Consider the following 15,696-nt stretch of genomic DNA (forward strand, 5'->3'; position numbering starts at 1 on the left):
TCAGCATTATAACCACTCCTTCTTTTGTCAAGACTGGTAAGTAAACAGTTGTTAATAAAAATGTTGGCTATGTTGATATAGCTAAACTTACATAAACCTACAAGTCACATGCTTCGTGTGAAGCATGTGACAACTTCAATATATTGACTGGCCCCTTGAACCAACTGCTCCCTTTGTGATATTTTTACTTTTTGTTTCTTATTTGCATGATTTGTACTTATCTGGGTCAAATCGAAAATGTCCATAAAAACAGACAACTGCAGTATCTTTCACATTCTGTCAAATAAAAACCATATACAGTACAGGCCAAAAGTTTGGACACACTTTCCTATTCATTTGAATGAGCAGGTGTGTCCAAACCTTTGGCCTGTACTGTATAACATCCTTATCTTGAGTGGAAGTAACCTACAGTCATCATCTTCACACTGATTAAAACATTTAACCATTAAGCCCATGTGTATTGGACCCTTTTCAGACCATTTTCCAAACATATTTATGATATCTATGATTTGGATTTTGACTTGAAATCTCATCTCTCTCATCTTGAGATGAAAGGGTTCAAAGTAATACACTTACATTATCACAACACAGAGGCATCAGATGTTATATGTTCACATCAAACACTGAAGAAGTGATGCAAAGACATCACAATGTCCTCTCACAGAAACACAACAAACCACATAAACTCAGTGGGTGTACAGATTATTCTGCAGAACTTTTAAGTGTTCGTATGTTTAGTAAGTAAGTAAGTAAGTACCAGTACGCGAAACGCACACACTCATTAAATAGACACACCTGTACACTCTGGTTGTTCACCCACCACCAAAACTAGATGCATCAACATGGTTTTCTAAAGCAACAGGTCTGCCCACAATGAATGATGATGTCAGAGACTGACGTGATGTGCCACTCTAACATCTGTGTTACTCCACAAGTAGAGTACAAACAGCTGTTTTTTCATATCCATCAGATCAACAGCTCAGGTGTCATTCTACATCTCATCAGCACTGAAATTAATTGATTTACTCCTTTGTTGTTGAATGTGAGGGCATTTTTCAATCCTAGATGGAATAAAATCAATTCAGTTAGTCCATAAAAGTATCAGTTTGATTTCCAGAATCACATCAACCATGGACTCTAAGTGACATATGAAAATACTTTAAAGGTCCATAGGGTGTAAAGGTAGATCTCCATGTGGTCTATCATTATATTCTATAATAATACAGTGAAAGTATCAAAGGTCCTTGTAAACAGGGGAATGCTGACAGTCCCTTTTCAGATATGGAGCCTTAAAAATCAGCTTTCATGACTTCTGAAACTTTGTAATATCACAACAAAGCAATGTACACTCTCAGACACAGTCCCAACCACAGTCCATCTGCATTCACTATCCAACCTTACAGAATTTGTTTACTTGAAATCTGCTATGGTGGTTCTTAAAACTATCTTCTTATGAAGATCAACCCTTCAGATGAAAAAAATTATGAGCAAAATGATGGAACTTCAATCGGCACACCTTTACCTGCACAGTAGACGGACTAAATAGGGCTTTAATGCTTTTTTCCACGTGGTGGTTAAGAAGTTTAAAAACATATTGATAGCAATAAATAAATTAGCAATATATTAAAAGTTTTATCAGTATCTGCTGATTTGTTGCTAAATGTCCACTGACACAATTCCTCACAGATAAGCAGTAGATTTATTATTGTTTTGGTAGCAACAGTGCATTTAAAGCTGTGACAGTATGTGATATGTGCTTCTCTCAGCTATTATCTGATATAGTAGCGTCTCTGTGACTAGTACAAACACACAACACTGTCAATAAATAGATTCACTGATTATTGCTTAGTTATATACAGTGTATTCAAGGTCCTCAGACTCCTGCTCTGGTTTCACTCATTATGCCACAGCTTTACGTTAAAATAATTTCAATACATTCTCCAGTCAAAACTGAATTATAGAAATGTTTGAACTCTAAATGTATCTATAAAAATTAATTGAAGGTGTTTAATCAAGAGGCTGCTACATTACAAGATATGAAGCTAGTCTGGGGGGTCTGAGGACTTCCTGAATGCACTGTAGTTCACATTGTTTTAACTCCAACTTTCCGAGGTGAGGGCTAACTTAGATATTTTTTTCCCTCATCCCCCCAGGTACTGATGTAAGGATTATCGGACTGTCTTTTTAAAGAGGCCTTCTTAATCTGAGAAGAAAGATATCAGGCTAGAAATAGCACCTAAACCCCAGTGTGTGACAGACACCCAAGCAGGTCTCCACTGTGCTCATGTCTTGTTCCTGGTGAAGACACGATCTCCTCGAAGGTTGAGATGCTGCAGCTGGTACTGTAACACCTCAGTGTCTGATGACTCTTTGATGCTTATTCTGTCTAGATTAAGGTAGTCCAGAGATTTGGACTGGGCCGCCTTTCCTTTCAGTAGACATAGGGGTATTGGAGCATGCAGACCCCTCCCAGCCTCCCCGTGTGCCAGAGACCTTAGGAAGGTGTCACTGGAGCTGGGCATTCGCCGCCGCCTCCGCCCATTGGCAGCAGGGATGTCATAGGGTTGATACTGACGACTTTTGCCTTTGAAGACTCGTGAAGACCGGTGGATGCCCAGGTCCACAGACTTAGGGACAGGACTTTGGATGGAGGTGGACACAGCCTCTGATATAGAGCCCTTCTCTGGGCTGCCCTCTGACCACTTGTGGGCCAGTTTGAGTAGCTCCTCACCAGTGGTAAAGCCCACCAGATAGTTTGAGTCCATGTGCAAGATCTGGTATCCTGCAACAGTTCCTCTGATGGGAGAACATGGTGTGCTGGCACAACGAGGTCTGTCTGTTTCTGATTTCAATGTGGACTTGATCTCAGCAGCAGGGAGAATGGAGACATGTGCACGGGATACACCACTGATATCCATTTCCATCCTTACAGACATATCCTGTCAAAAAAGGCACAGTACATCACTGGAGACACCAGTCTGAAGGAACACAACAGATACAACAACACACAAAACTCAGTGCAGATCCAATAAACACTTTAAGGTTATCTGAGAAAGTTTTATTGCGGGCAGCTGGTCTTGGTTGTGGATGTTTCACAACATTAAAAGCTGCATTCTGACTGCAACTTTACCCCGTGACGAGGAATCTTTTGAGGAAGCCTGTATGCTCCACCCAGTGGACCCCAGGCAAAAATGAAGTCCCTTTATCCCAAAAAAGGGCCTACTTGAGGGGTGGTACTTTCCAATGACCCAGGAACATTGGGGGCACAGCCTGCACTGATGATTGGTTAGCACTCTCAGCTTTTTATTTTCTGCAGACCCAGTCTGTGTGCTTATTACTATTACATGGGGCTTCATTTGTTTTCCATGATTAAGAATTTTCCCTTCAAAATAGAAGAAGATAAGCAAACATATGACCACTGGCAGTGGTTAAATTGGCATTTGTAAGGAGGGGGAGCTGAGCCCTAGGGGTAATTTAACCAATTTAAATGTTAGAAAGTCTCTGACTGGAGCATGGAGGCTCCAACACAGTTTTCCTTTACTTGATGACTGCTGCATTATTAGTAAGTCTGATAATTACAACATTAACATTTGAAAAACTAATAAAAGTTGTGTGTGACTATTTGATACTAAACAAGACACAGCTGAATTCTTGCATTGTGTGTTGTGGACTGGATAGGTGGAGCTGAGCTCCTGTGTAATCTAGCTCAATTTAACCACTGATGGATGGGCTGAAAACTAGGTTTTAACTTTTGTTTACGTGGCAGTATCACTGTTATCGTGTGACTTTCATTTTCTTCCTACTGCCAACTATAGAACTGGTGGCTTTGTAGCAGTTACTTTGATTACTTTTCCATTAATCATTAATTTGATTTGCGTAATCTTGCAGGGATTTCAGGAGTAGTGAGGATACAACAAAAATGGCCACCAAGAACCTTTTAGTTCCTTGAGGAAAATTACCAGGAAGTAACAGTGCAAACTCCGCACAGAAAGGCCCCAGGTCCGGGAACCAAACCCACAACTTTCTTATTGTGGAGCAACAGCACTAACCACTATGCTGCCCATCCATCCATTCAACATTCTAGGTGAGGGCAGGGTACACCCTGGACAGGTCACCAGTCCATCACAGGGCCAACACACAGAAACAAACTTAGACGGACAACCACTCATGCTCGCATTCAGACCTACGGACAATTTAGAGTCACCAGTTAACCGAGACAGTCTTTGGAAGGGGTGAGGAAACCCATGCAGGCATGGGGAGAACATGCAAACTCCGCACAGAAAGGTCCCAGGCCCAGGAACCGAACCCACAACCTTCTTATGTGGTGCAACAGCACTAACCACTATGCTGCCCAGTTATATAGCACCAAATCATAACAGAGTTACATGAAGTATATTTACATATAGAGCAGATCTGGACCAATTCTTCAGGGAATTGTTAAAGAGACTCAATAAGAGCAAGCACTGGGTGACAGTGGCAAGGAAAAACTTCCTTGAAGAGGCAGAAACAGGATCAGGAAGGGCAGCCATCTACATGGACTGGTTGGATTGAGAGAGGGAGGGAGAAAGAGAGGAAGAGAGTGTGAGAGAGGCAGAGACAAACAGAGAATGAGTGAATGAGAGGAAAGGCAGTGGATGGGGGGGTATAGGGTTGGCGACAGAACGAGATCAGGATGAGAGAAAGTCATAAAAAATGTAAGCAAAACATACAGTAAGTAGTGTATGAAGCCTGCTACCACAAAATGTGCAGTTAAATATTAGCAGTGGGTGAAAACCGAGTCTTTGGCAAAAGAAATAAAATACAATGAAAACTACTGGTAACTATTGGCACAACAGGTATTGAGCAGGAACAAGGATCAGACATGATTCAGCGAGTAAAACGGGGGCAGGAAGAGAGAGAACAGGATGGACAAACAGACTACAGGAAGCAAAAATTTGCAACATGTCATGTGAAATACAGTGCTCAGCGTAAATGAGTACACGCTCTGCGAAAACTAACATTTCAAACAATATCTCAATGAACGCAAAAACAATTTCCAAAATGTTGACAAGAAAAAGTTTAATATAACATCTGTTAAACATGAAAGTAAGCTTAATAATATAACTTAGAGAACAAAATTTTCAGTTTTACTCAAATTAGGGTGATGCAAAAATGAGTACACCCCACAACAAAAACCTCTCAGAGGCATGGAATGAATAAGTTGGCGACATTTTGCAATATCAGTCTTTTTCCATTCTTCAAGAAGGACCTCTTTTACAGACTGAATGCTGGATGGAGAGTGATGCTCAACTTGTCTCTTCAGAATTTCCCATCGGTATTCGATTGGGTTCAGATCAGGAGACATACTTGGCCACTGAATCACTTTCAGTGTTTAGGAACACTGTCATGTTGGAGAAGTGCACCACGACCAAGGGCAAAGAGTGATGGTAGCATCTTCTCTTTCAGTATAGAGCAATTAATCTGTAAATTCATGATGCAATCAATGAAATGCAGCTCTCCAACCCTAACCCACATCAGGACACTGCCACCAACATATTTCACTGTAGGCACCATGAATTTTTCTCTGTATTCCTCACCTTTACCACGCCATACAGTTCTGAATCCATCAGTTCCAAAAACATTTATCTTGGTCTCATCACCCCAGAGTATTCAGTATAGTCTTCATCTTTGTCAGCATGGGCCCTGGCAAACTCTAGGCAGGCTGTTTTGTGCCTGGGCTTTAGGAGAGGCTTCATTTGTGAACGGCACCCATGAATGCCATTCCTCTGCAGTATGCAGTAGCTAAGTAAAGCTTTGCCGATCTTCTTCTAGCCTTTACCTTTGTGGTGTAAATTTTCTTTCTCAGGTCTTGTGATGTTGATGTTGATGATTCCATGTGGTGCCATTGCTGACAACATGAAATGGGAAGGGCTTTTCTTTAAGTAACACCCTTTTAGTCAACTGTCTGCTGGACACCTGTGTAATGAATAATTCGACTCCCCTGTGGTTGATTCTTGTTAAATTAGACATTTCCAGTCTAAGATTTAGCTAGGGGAGAGATAAAGAGATAGGGAGAGGGATTATCACCGCAACCCCCAGCAGTCTCGACCAATAGCAGCATAACTAAAGAAACAGTAATTAAATGTACAATTTTTAACTGTATGTTTTGTCATATAGGAAGGTTTTAAGCCTGATCTTGAAAGCTGCAAGAGAGTCCTCCTGGACTGATACTGGGAGTGTCACAGAAGAGGAGCCTGATGGCTAAAAGATCTGCCTCCCGGTTTACTCTTGGAGACTTGAAAAACCACAAGTAGACCTACTGTACATCTACAGAGCGAAGTCATCTACTGGGATAATAAGGAACAATGAACTGGGATATGTCTGGGATATGATGAAGCTCATTAGAGCATTGTATGTTAAGAGAAGGATTTTGAATTCTATTCTGAATTTTATGGGGAGCCAATGAAGAGACGCTATCACAGGAGAAATGGGACCTCTTTTTCTTTTTTTCTAGTTCTAAGTCTCTGTGCAGCAGGATTTTGAATCAACTGAAGGTTTAGAATTTTCAGGACATCCTGTTAATAATGAATTACACGAGTCCAATCTAAGGGTAACAAATGCATTCAATAGTTTTTCTGCATCCTCTTGAGACAGCATATTTCTGACATTCACAATATTGTGTAGGTCAAACAAGGCTATCCAAGAGACTCATTTTATATGAGGAACAAAGGACATGTTATAAAACCTTGATTCCTAACAGTGGAGCTGGAAGCCAAGGTAATGCCGTCCAGAGTGATTAGATGGTTAGATCATGGTTCTCTAAGGTGCTTAGGTCCGAGTATAAAATATCTTCAGTTTTTTCTGAATTTAGAAATAAAAACTTCCAGGCCTTTTTGCTAAATAATGTTAATGCTGTGAAAGTCAACAAATGGTCTGTTTTTAATTAAATGGTTGTTGCTTATGTTTGGAACCGTCCCAGTGCCAGGAGCTCCTACAAATTAAATACTGTGTGTCTTTAACTTACATTTTTTACTTTTTTTGCCATACTTACTAACCTCTTTATAAACGCAATAGCTCACTTCAGTCCATGATATATGCTTATTGTATCACATAAAAGGTTTCAACCCTTAACTGTAATACGTGGGTGCCATGGCCTGTTGTGAGCAATTGCTAAAATACGATATATGAAGAGGTAAGGGAAATCAAGTTCACTTAACTGCTGTAGCTAGTTAACAGTAATGGGAAGAGTAGGCCAGTACCAAGCAGGAAGACTTTGATGAAGCACAAATTGACTGAACAGAAATGGAAAGAGGCATCGACCTGATGTCTTTCTCAAATCATGATCATACAAATTCAAAGAGCTAAGACTCTGGCTGCAGTACCTAGTGAACCACAGCCAATCCTGATTATCCTGATTCAAACTACACTGCACTGCATCATGGGAGGAAGCTGACTGCCATGGTCTGTGGTTTCCCTTTTCTGACAACACAAAGCTAACCATGTTAACTTCAGGTTGACCATTAGAAATAGCTAGACCCACTTAAGCCTGGCTCACACTACAAGATTTTAAAAATCTTATATAAGATTCTGAAATTCGGTTGTATCACACACATAAGGAGAATCTTATAAGATTATCTCCTCTTAAATCTTGAACACACACACACAAGATTTGAAAATAATGACCAGCACACCCTACAGGATTTCATTAAGATTATCAGACCAGAGAGTGACACACCACATGATCCTACGTCATCTCACATGGAAGCGAATATTAAACAAAAGCACAAAAAATGGGATGTAGTGCAGTGCTGCTTTTTTCACTGCAAGTAATGTAGCCATCAGATTGTCTAGAAGGCCGATCGTGGGCCTTAAAATTGTTCTGTCACCCGCTCACAGTAGAAGATAACCTGGGTAAAATCGGCCAGAGAATCCTGTAGCGTGAGCTAGGCCTTAGCCACAAAATTGAACAAACAGAATGTCGGCAGCCAGCCACGCTGACATGATCAGGTCAAAGCCTCTCAATGGGATGATGACCAAGATCCACAGTTAAGCCAACTGGTGACCTTGCCGGTCATGACCAGAAGTTAGTTATTTCTTACTTCCTGAAAGGGTGGATTTCTCTTTTTTATATATTCTTTTTATGGCTTTTGGTGCCTCTACTTTTTAATTAATCAGCAGAGGGGCTGACAGGAAACAGAAAGCTCAAGAGGGGAAATTTCCCATTTGTCAACCTACATGCTGCTTCATTTCCAATCACTATTGATACTGATTGACGGTCCATGTCTCAATTTCAGGTTGTTTATAGATATGGAGGAGAGACTTGGGTGGGAAGTGGGGCTCGTCACTGTAACTAGCCAGTCCTCTGTAGTTGGTGCAGGCTAACCCAGAGTAGGTCCTAGAGCGCCTCGGAGAGTTCCCCCCCAAGCAGTTTCTGAGCAGCTGATAGGAGGCATAGCTGTAGGCTACAGCCCCCAGTTCGCTACAAACCAGTTCACATTTCCAACAGGTTTGTCCCACTCTGCCATCCACAAACTAACTCTAGTTATTGGTGATTCTATCCTAAGGAACATGAAATTAGCAACACCAGCAGCCATAGTTAAGTGCATCCCTCGGACCAGAGTAGGCGACATCCAGTCTTATCTGAAACTGCTGGCTAAGGATAAGTGTAATGTAATAAGTGTAAAGCTGGAATTCAAGTCTGCAGTAACGACACCTGACTACACCAGTTGGAGGTCACAAATATTAATGGGGAGCTGGTGCATAATTTTGTAAAAATGATGTCGGACACCATAGTTTTCTCTGGACCCCTGCCCAATCTGACAAGTGATGACATGTATAGCCGCATGGCACCATTCCACCACTGGTTGTCACGGTGGTTTCCAAAAAACAATGTGGGCTACTGAGATAACTGGAGGACCCGGTCTGATTAGGAGAGATGGCGTCCATTCCACTGTGGAGGGTGCCACTCTCATATCTAGAAAGCTGACTGAAATTACTACAAAGTTAAGACCATGACATTCTCGATTCCAGACTAGGGGGCAAGAGCTGCAGTTTAAAAATCTTCTCTGCGCCTCAGCCAGAGTGGTTGTCTGCCTAGAATAGAATGTCTTCTGAAAGTATGTTGTCCCCCAACTGCCTATAATGATAAAATCTATTAAACCAACAATTAACAGAAGGTGAGCTAACAACAAGAACTTGATTGAATTTAAAACTATACCCCATTTGGTTCTAAATACGAAATGTGGAGTATTGAATATTAGATCACTATCATTCAAATCCCTACTAGTTAATGATCTGATGACTGATCGTATTATGGATTGATCTTGTATAACTGCAACCTGGTATGTTAGGATAAATGAAGCTACACCCCTGACTCATGTTAACTTTCATATTGCTTGTACTATAGGTTCCAGCCTATTATTAGTTCCTACCACTTACTACTTAGCACTAAATAAACATCTCCAGGATGCACTGGGTCGCATCATGAGTGCTGTGACCCAGGGCCATAAGGTGTTTTGGGTCTCACAATATAAACCATCACCCAGGTGACCCAGCAAGGGTTGATCAGGCCCAGACTTGACCCTGCAGTTGTGATAGTGGGAGATTTAGGCGAGTTAGTACATCTTTAGCTACATTAGCTATGTTTTCTCCGATAGTGGATGTAACCTGATATAGACCGATGAATTCCTCTCCGGTTTTCAAGTTTTTGTCAGCAAAGCGCAGACAGAAGGACTTTTGCGCAACTCCTGCTGTGTCCTTCGTCTCATCAATGATAAGATTACTTGATTATTGAACTACGGGGAATTATTGGATTTCCTATGTAATTTCATGTACAATTGTGTTACTAACAATTTAAAGGACCTTGTTTTAAATCTTGGGGCTGGTGAAATTATTGTGCCGCTGAAGCCAGCTTGTAAGTTCTTCATCACCCTCTGTGTTGTACTAACCCTAACTCCAGCTGGTGGAAGTTAGCCTCTTTGTTGTCATGCCCCCTTAAAGCATTGCCCTGTCTTGCCAAGCACATCACCCTTCCCACTATCTTTAAGAGATTATTTCTGGCTGCATGCTGCTGCTTTTTTAACTGAGAGGAAAGTTGTGTACTGACAGGTTGTTTGCAGTGCAAATGTGTTGTTATGGCTGCTGAATGACAATCACTGTCTTCATGTTGAGAGCACCTTTGGAGTGCTTTTTTCCAGTTGCTAAATCCCATTTTGATGAAAGCTCCATCAGCCTTAGTGGCTAAAGGGGATTTCTGATCTCCAAAATATTTGGGATAGTAAAAACACAGCATGCCCTTCAATGAGGCGCTGTAATGAAGTCGTTTGTACTGCCTAAACCAACTGTCCTGAAATTTGAATGTCTTTTTTGGCAGGGACTGAGTCTCAATGAAGCAGGTACTGGGCTAGTGTGGGCAACTACCAAGCTCCTCCATGCACTGATCACTGCTCTCCCTGCCTGGTGCTGTCTCTATATCCCTGTTAGTCTCCTGAAATATACATACCATGTAGTGTTGAAATAACTGCAACCAGTGAATCTTGCAGTTACCTGTAGTGCCTTACTAAGCTACCTACTTAGCTAGATATTTACACTTACTGTCTATGTGCTCTACTAAATTATAGTTCACATTCCAATGTCTCACCTGATCATCCGCATCTTCAGAGCATGTCCCTGTCTGGCCTGTCCCTACAGCATGCCTTTCCCTCTCCCTCTGCGCTGCCTGCATTGTCACCACATATCATTACTGTACCAGGAGAACAATAACTGACCCTGAGGATCATTTTAATTTGAATATTCTGCTTTTATTACTAGTTTTATTTACTGTTGACATGTAGGCCTAGGTTAAAACAAATGTCATCAAGCTTTTTAGTCTTGTATTCCAAGACTAAAATCATCCGCATCTTCAGAGCATGCCCCTGTCTGGCCTGCATTGTCACCGGATATTATTAGTGTACCAGAAGAACAATAACTGACCCAGAGGATCATTTTAATTTGATACAGCGAATATTTTGCTTCAATTACTAGTGTTATTTGCTTTAACCCACCCAAGCCTATATTTTAAAGTGCCAGTTGAATTTTAAAAGCACACATACATACATGCATACACAAGACACAAGGAGAGAGAGAAAACACAACAGCACACGCGGAAGACAAAGTTCAAAGGACCCCTTTGAAAAGTTTAAAAAGAATTTAGCCTAATTTTGAAGCGTTATTTACGCCCCATTTGCAACAAGTTATCATGACATGGTTGGTACCAATGGATGCCTTATGCCTTCTAGTTTCATATGATACCAGTATCTTCTTTCAAATTAATTCAAAAATGAACGCGCTCATTTTGACATCACTAATATTTCGGTATCTTGTTGCTTACTGTCTGAAAAAAAAAAAATGTTGTTTGTCCGCCTGCTTTTAGGTAAGGTCGCACTCATTACTCTGTGTTGTTTTCTTTAGCCTGTCCCTGTGCCGGTCAGAGCCGACATTACAAGTCGCTGTAGAGCCTCTAGCCAGCGTGAGATGCAGGCGCAAAATTGATCGATTTCTAATTTGAACAAGTGCAAAAACCGGTCGGACAGACACACAGCGTTGTAATGAATAGTGACTATGAAGAGATGATAAAGAGGAAGCAGCAAACGAAAATGAACATGAAGACGCCGGATAGGGAATGAGCAGCCAAACGTCAGGTGTTCCGAGTAAAAACCATGTGGCTCTCCCCTTGATTTTGCTCTGTCAATGTGGCTCTTGCGAAAAAAATTGTGATCACTGCCGTAGACTGTGTTTTGTCCCCACTGTTGTGTTTTGTCAATGGACCTCTATAGCAATAGCTGTAGGGTTCCATTAATTCTGGGCAGAGTCCAGAGTCGTCATTTTTATTGGGGGTGTTTCTTATCAGTGCCACTGGGTGCTGCAGAGTCAATGGACCACTATTGGAGTAGTCACAGAGTTCCATTGACTTTGGGCAGTGCTATTAGTTGTGTTTCTCTTCACACTCACATTGAGTTGCATACAGAAACAGAGTTAAAGTCAATGTTGTTCATACATGAATGTGGGACAGAGGTGACACACACACACACATGCAAACCCAAAAAGCATTTAAGTTCATGTTTTGTTCACTTTGTTCATAAATTATTTTGGGACAGACACACACAAACATAAAAAAAAGACAGATACATATACACAAAGATATTGACACACACAAGGTTGCAATCACTGTAAGTTTTCTTGAGGCTGTATTTGTTTTTTCTGTGGCATCCTCTCTCCTGTTCTAACCCTAACCCTGTTTTTTCTCCATCTCTCTAATAAGCCCCCTCTTTTCTCCTACATCTCTAACTGTCAAGCAGTCAAGGGAGATGGTTGCCCTCCATGAGCTTGGTTCTGCCCAATTGTTCTGCCTCAAGGAATTTTTTTCCTTGCCACTGTCGCCAATAATGCATTGCATTTGATTTGAGAGACACACACACACATTGAAAGGCATACACAAACAGACACATGCAGACTGACACACACAGACATACATAGGGACTCACAGAAAGTATTAATCCATGTTGTATGCTTTGTTCATACATTATTGTGTGACTGAGACAAACACGGACAATTTTGACAAATCTTCAGTTTAGAAAGGGTGTGTATGGCATGAAATGTTCAGACTTACAGTGGTGTGTAGTTTTGTTTGAGTGGAGAGATGACGTGAAAATGATCTGACTGTTGCTATCCCAGAGCTTATGCTTGTTCATGCTGAAAATCTGTGCCTGATGCAATAACTACATTGTTTATTTCTCACTCCTCCATCTACTATATAGCCAGTAATATTGCCAAAAGCTGGGAGGCATATTCTGCCAGATGATCTGAGCCTTTACTTCATGTATATTTAATGCTTTGATATAAACTGATGCACTTCCAGTGTTTGGAGCCATTCATTGATATGAACACACAAGTTTGAGAAATCCTGATGGAAATGGTACTGGATTGTGCATCATACTAAAAGTTGCTTTGAATAATTTGAAGTCAAACACAGGTGAACTATAACTTAATTTAAAACTTACAACTTAATTTGACTATTTGTTTGGGTAATCTTCTGTCAAAATACCAAATGTTTGCATCACTTTTGGCCGGAATTTCTTTGCGTGTTTGCATACATTTGCCAGATTAATTTGAAGAAGAATATTTTTTATGGTTGGGGAAGATGTTTTTATACACAGATTACAGATACAAATAACATACAAGTACACCCAATTTAAGATAACAAAAGTCAGTTTTTAAGTCGGATTCATGCAAATGTGCATTTGTGCAATCCGAGAGGAAAACATCCAATGTGCCCTTCAATAAAATCAATTTTATTTATAGTATAAATATGATCCTGTCAATAAATGGTGTATTTCTTTTCATAAGTGATGTATTAATACACTCACAGCTTATTTTGTCAGTACACGGCCATACGTGATAGACTTTATTTGACAGCATTTTGAAAAAAGAAATTTTTAATAATAAATAAAGCATGTACTACAGCCAATAATAAACCCTAGTTTAGTTGTATAAATGACATAAAAGGAGAGCCTATCTTCTCTTTCCAGAAGCAGTGCACATGTATGGACGAGTCTGAGTTCATGTTTGTCTGTAGCAGAATAACAGCTGCTGGGTTAAGCCCCATGGCAACAGTGTGATGATGAAGCTGTCAGTGAGGTGCAGTGAATAGCACAGAATGGATGCAGGGTGTGGACAGGATGTAAACCGATTCAATAAAAGCTGTGTTATCTTTGTTTCATCGCTTGCTATAACGAAGCTTTAATCTTTCTCACAGATACACAGAGGTGGAAGCTGCAGCGGGGCCTATGATCGCCGTGGCGCGGCTGAACCAAGCCGAAACGAGTCAAACCGGGTCAGAGAAAAACGAAACAAACAAACAAAAAATAACCTCCTGGATCATGAGCCTGAGCTCACGAACGGCAGTACTGCTTCTGGCGATTTCTGCCGGGTGTGTAGAACTAAACGATGGAGTCAAGATGGCTGAGCTGCAGACGACAGGCCCCTTCATCCTGTCCTCTGTCGGAGGAGAAACCTATCTCAGACCCCTGTAATAAACTGAACCAGGTTCGGCCACTCACTGAGTTAGAGCTGATGACAAGCGCAGGTCACGGCGGGATCTTCAGCCGTTTGTTCGGCTGTAAGAAGATAATTCATCCCTGCAGTTTGGTCGCGACAGACGTTAATCAAACATCTCCATCAAGCTCCGAGAAAAATCTGGCAGAAGAAATCAGAACTAACCTGTTTGACTGCGGATGATCAGGTCTCCAGCTACTCCTCGGTGTCTACAGCCTCTGTATCTCCTTGTTCCGTCAACAACAGCTCGGGAGCACTTCCGGTCCGTCGGCAAGAGCCACTTCACTTGTGTCTGACTGTCTTGCACAAATGAAAGGGTGGGCGCGCGCGTTTGTGCTGTTCCACAGGAATCACACATGAGCACATCCTCATGCAGAGCCGGCACTTGGCATAGGCCGTATAGGTGGTTGCCTCGGGTGCCACCTGTTGGAGGGGGCGCTGCTGCGGTGCTCAGAAAAAATAAAATTAAATAAAATTAAAGTGTGTATAAAAAAAAAAAAACAATAAATAAAAAAATTCAATGATCAGACAAAATAAATAATTTGCAGCCCCGACGCTACCGCCCTTCCCTCATTCTCTGTCTTGAAAATAATACGGATACAGAAAAAATTACAGACAACCCACCCACCCACCCCCTGAACCGGTCCTGCACCGTGCACTGTGGAAGAGAGAAATGGGACCCAAGTGTGTGTGTGTGTGTCATCTAGTGTAAGGCAACACAATGGCGTGAGCCAGCTGCGTCCTCAAGAGACAAATCATGCACATTTGAGGTTTCATCAATCTTCCAGCTGCGGAAGTATACAGGAGAGGCTCCAGCTGAGGACCCACCTATTTTCACCCTAACCCTTTAACTGCAGTAGTTGCCCCCTGTTTTGTTGTTTCCTGAACTCTTTTAAAGACAGTTTAGTGGGATAGTGGTTATCAGTGTTGCCCTGCAATTAGAAGGTTGTGGGTTTGGTTCCTGGGCCTGGGGCCTGTATCATGAGTCAGCTGAGTTAACATACCTCAGATCTCTTTTCGTTAACCCTGACATCCAGAATCCAGATAATCGGTGTATGAAGCTGTTTATCAACTCGCCAACTGAACTAAGATGTTTTCCTATCTAGATCAGTGCGCGTTCAGAAGGGGGGGGGGGTTGCTGTAGCCGACCAATCACCATGGAGAAGACGCAAAGAGCTGCGTATTTCACAATGGAGGAGCAGAGCATCATTTTGTGAACATATGAAGAGTATAAAACAGTAATTCTGAGAAGGAGCAGCACAGTTACAGCAGCAAGACGTTGCAAGGAATGTTGGCAAAAAAATCAAGACTGTCAATGCGTAAATTACCAGGATTTTTATTTTAAATCTCCACCACATAGGCTGTGTTTGTCCCATAAATACATTTATTTATTTATTTATTTATTTTTTGACAATTTCAACCGCATTATTTCAGTTGCAACCCTAGGGGAGCAAAAGTGACTTGCAGTGTAAAAAATTTCAGGTTGGTTTAACTTAAAAACTTTAAAAAAAAAGTTCAAAAGCTACCTTAAATACATGAGTAAACTACATTTTGAAAAAAAAAAAGCTTTATTTCAACTCAGGAAGGTAAGTTTTATAAATTGCTTAATTGATGGCCATTTATTGA

General features: G+C 41.2%; 1 protein-coding gene across 1 annotated transcript; it reads right to left on the reverse strand.

The window, feature by feature from the left end:
- Positions 1-353: 353 nt before the first annotated feature.
- On the reverse strand, positions 354-14,367 carry macir (macrophage immunometabolism regulator). Its single transcript, XM_029516194.1, has 2 exons — positions 14,236-14,367; positions 354-2,939 (listed from the first exon to the last, which is right to left on the reverse strand). The coding sequence occupies exon 2, from the start codon at positions 2,934-2,936 to the stop codon at positions 2,283-2,285; it is 654 nt and encodes a 217-aa protein (XP_029372054.1). The 5' UTR covers positions 2,937-2,939; positions 14,236-14,367; the 3' UTR covers positions 354-2,282.
- Positions 14,368-15,696: the final 1,329 nt, after the last annotated feature.

The sequence above is a fragment of the Echeneis naucrates genome, chromosome 12, assembly GCF_900963305.1.
Source record: "Echeneis naucrates chromosome 12, fEcheNa1.1, whole genome shotgun sequence".
Taxonomy (NCBI): Eukaryota; Metazoa; Chordata; class Actinopteri; order Carangiformes; family Echeneidae; genus Echeneis; species Echeneis naucrates.

Excerpts from the sequence above, each read along its gene's own strand:
- macir (XM_029516194.1), bottom strand. The coding sequence starts at position 2,936 with ATGTCTGTAAGGATGGAAATGGATATCAGTGGTGTATCCCGTGCACAT.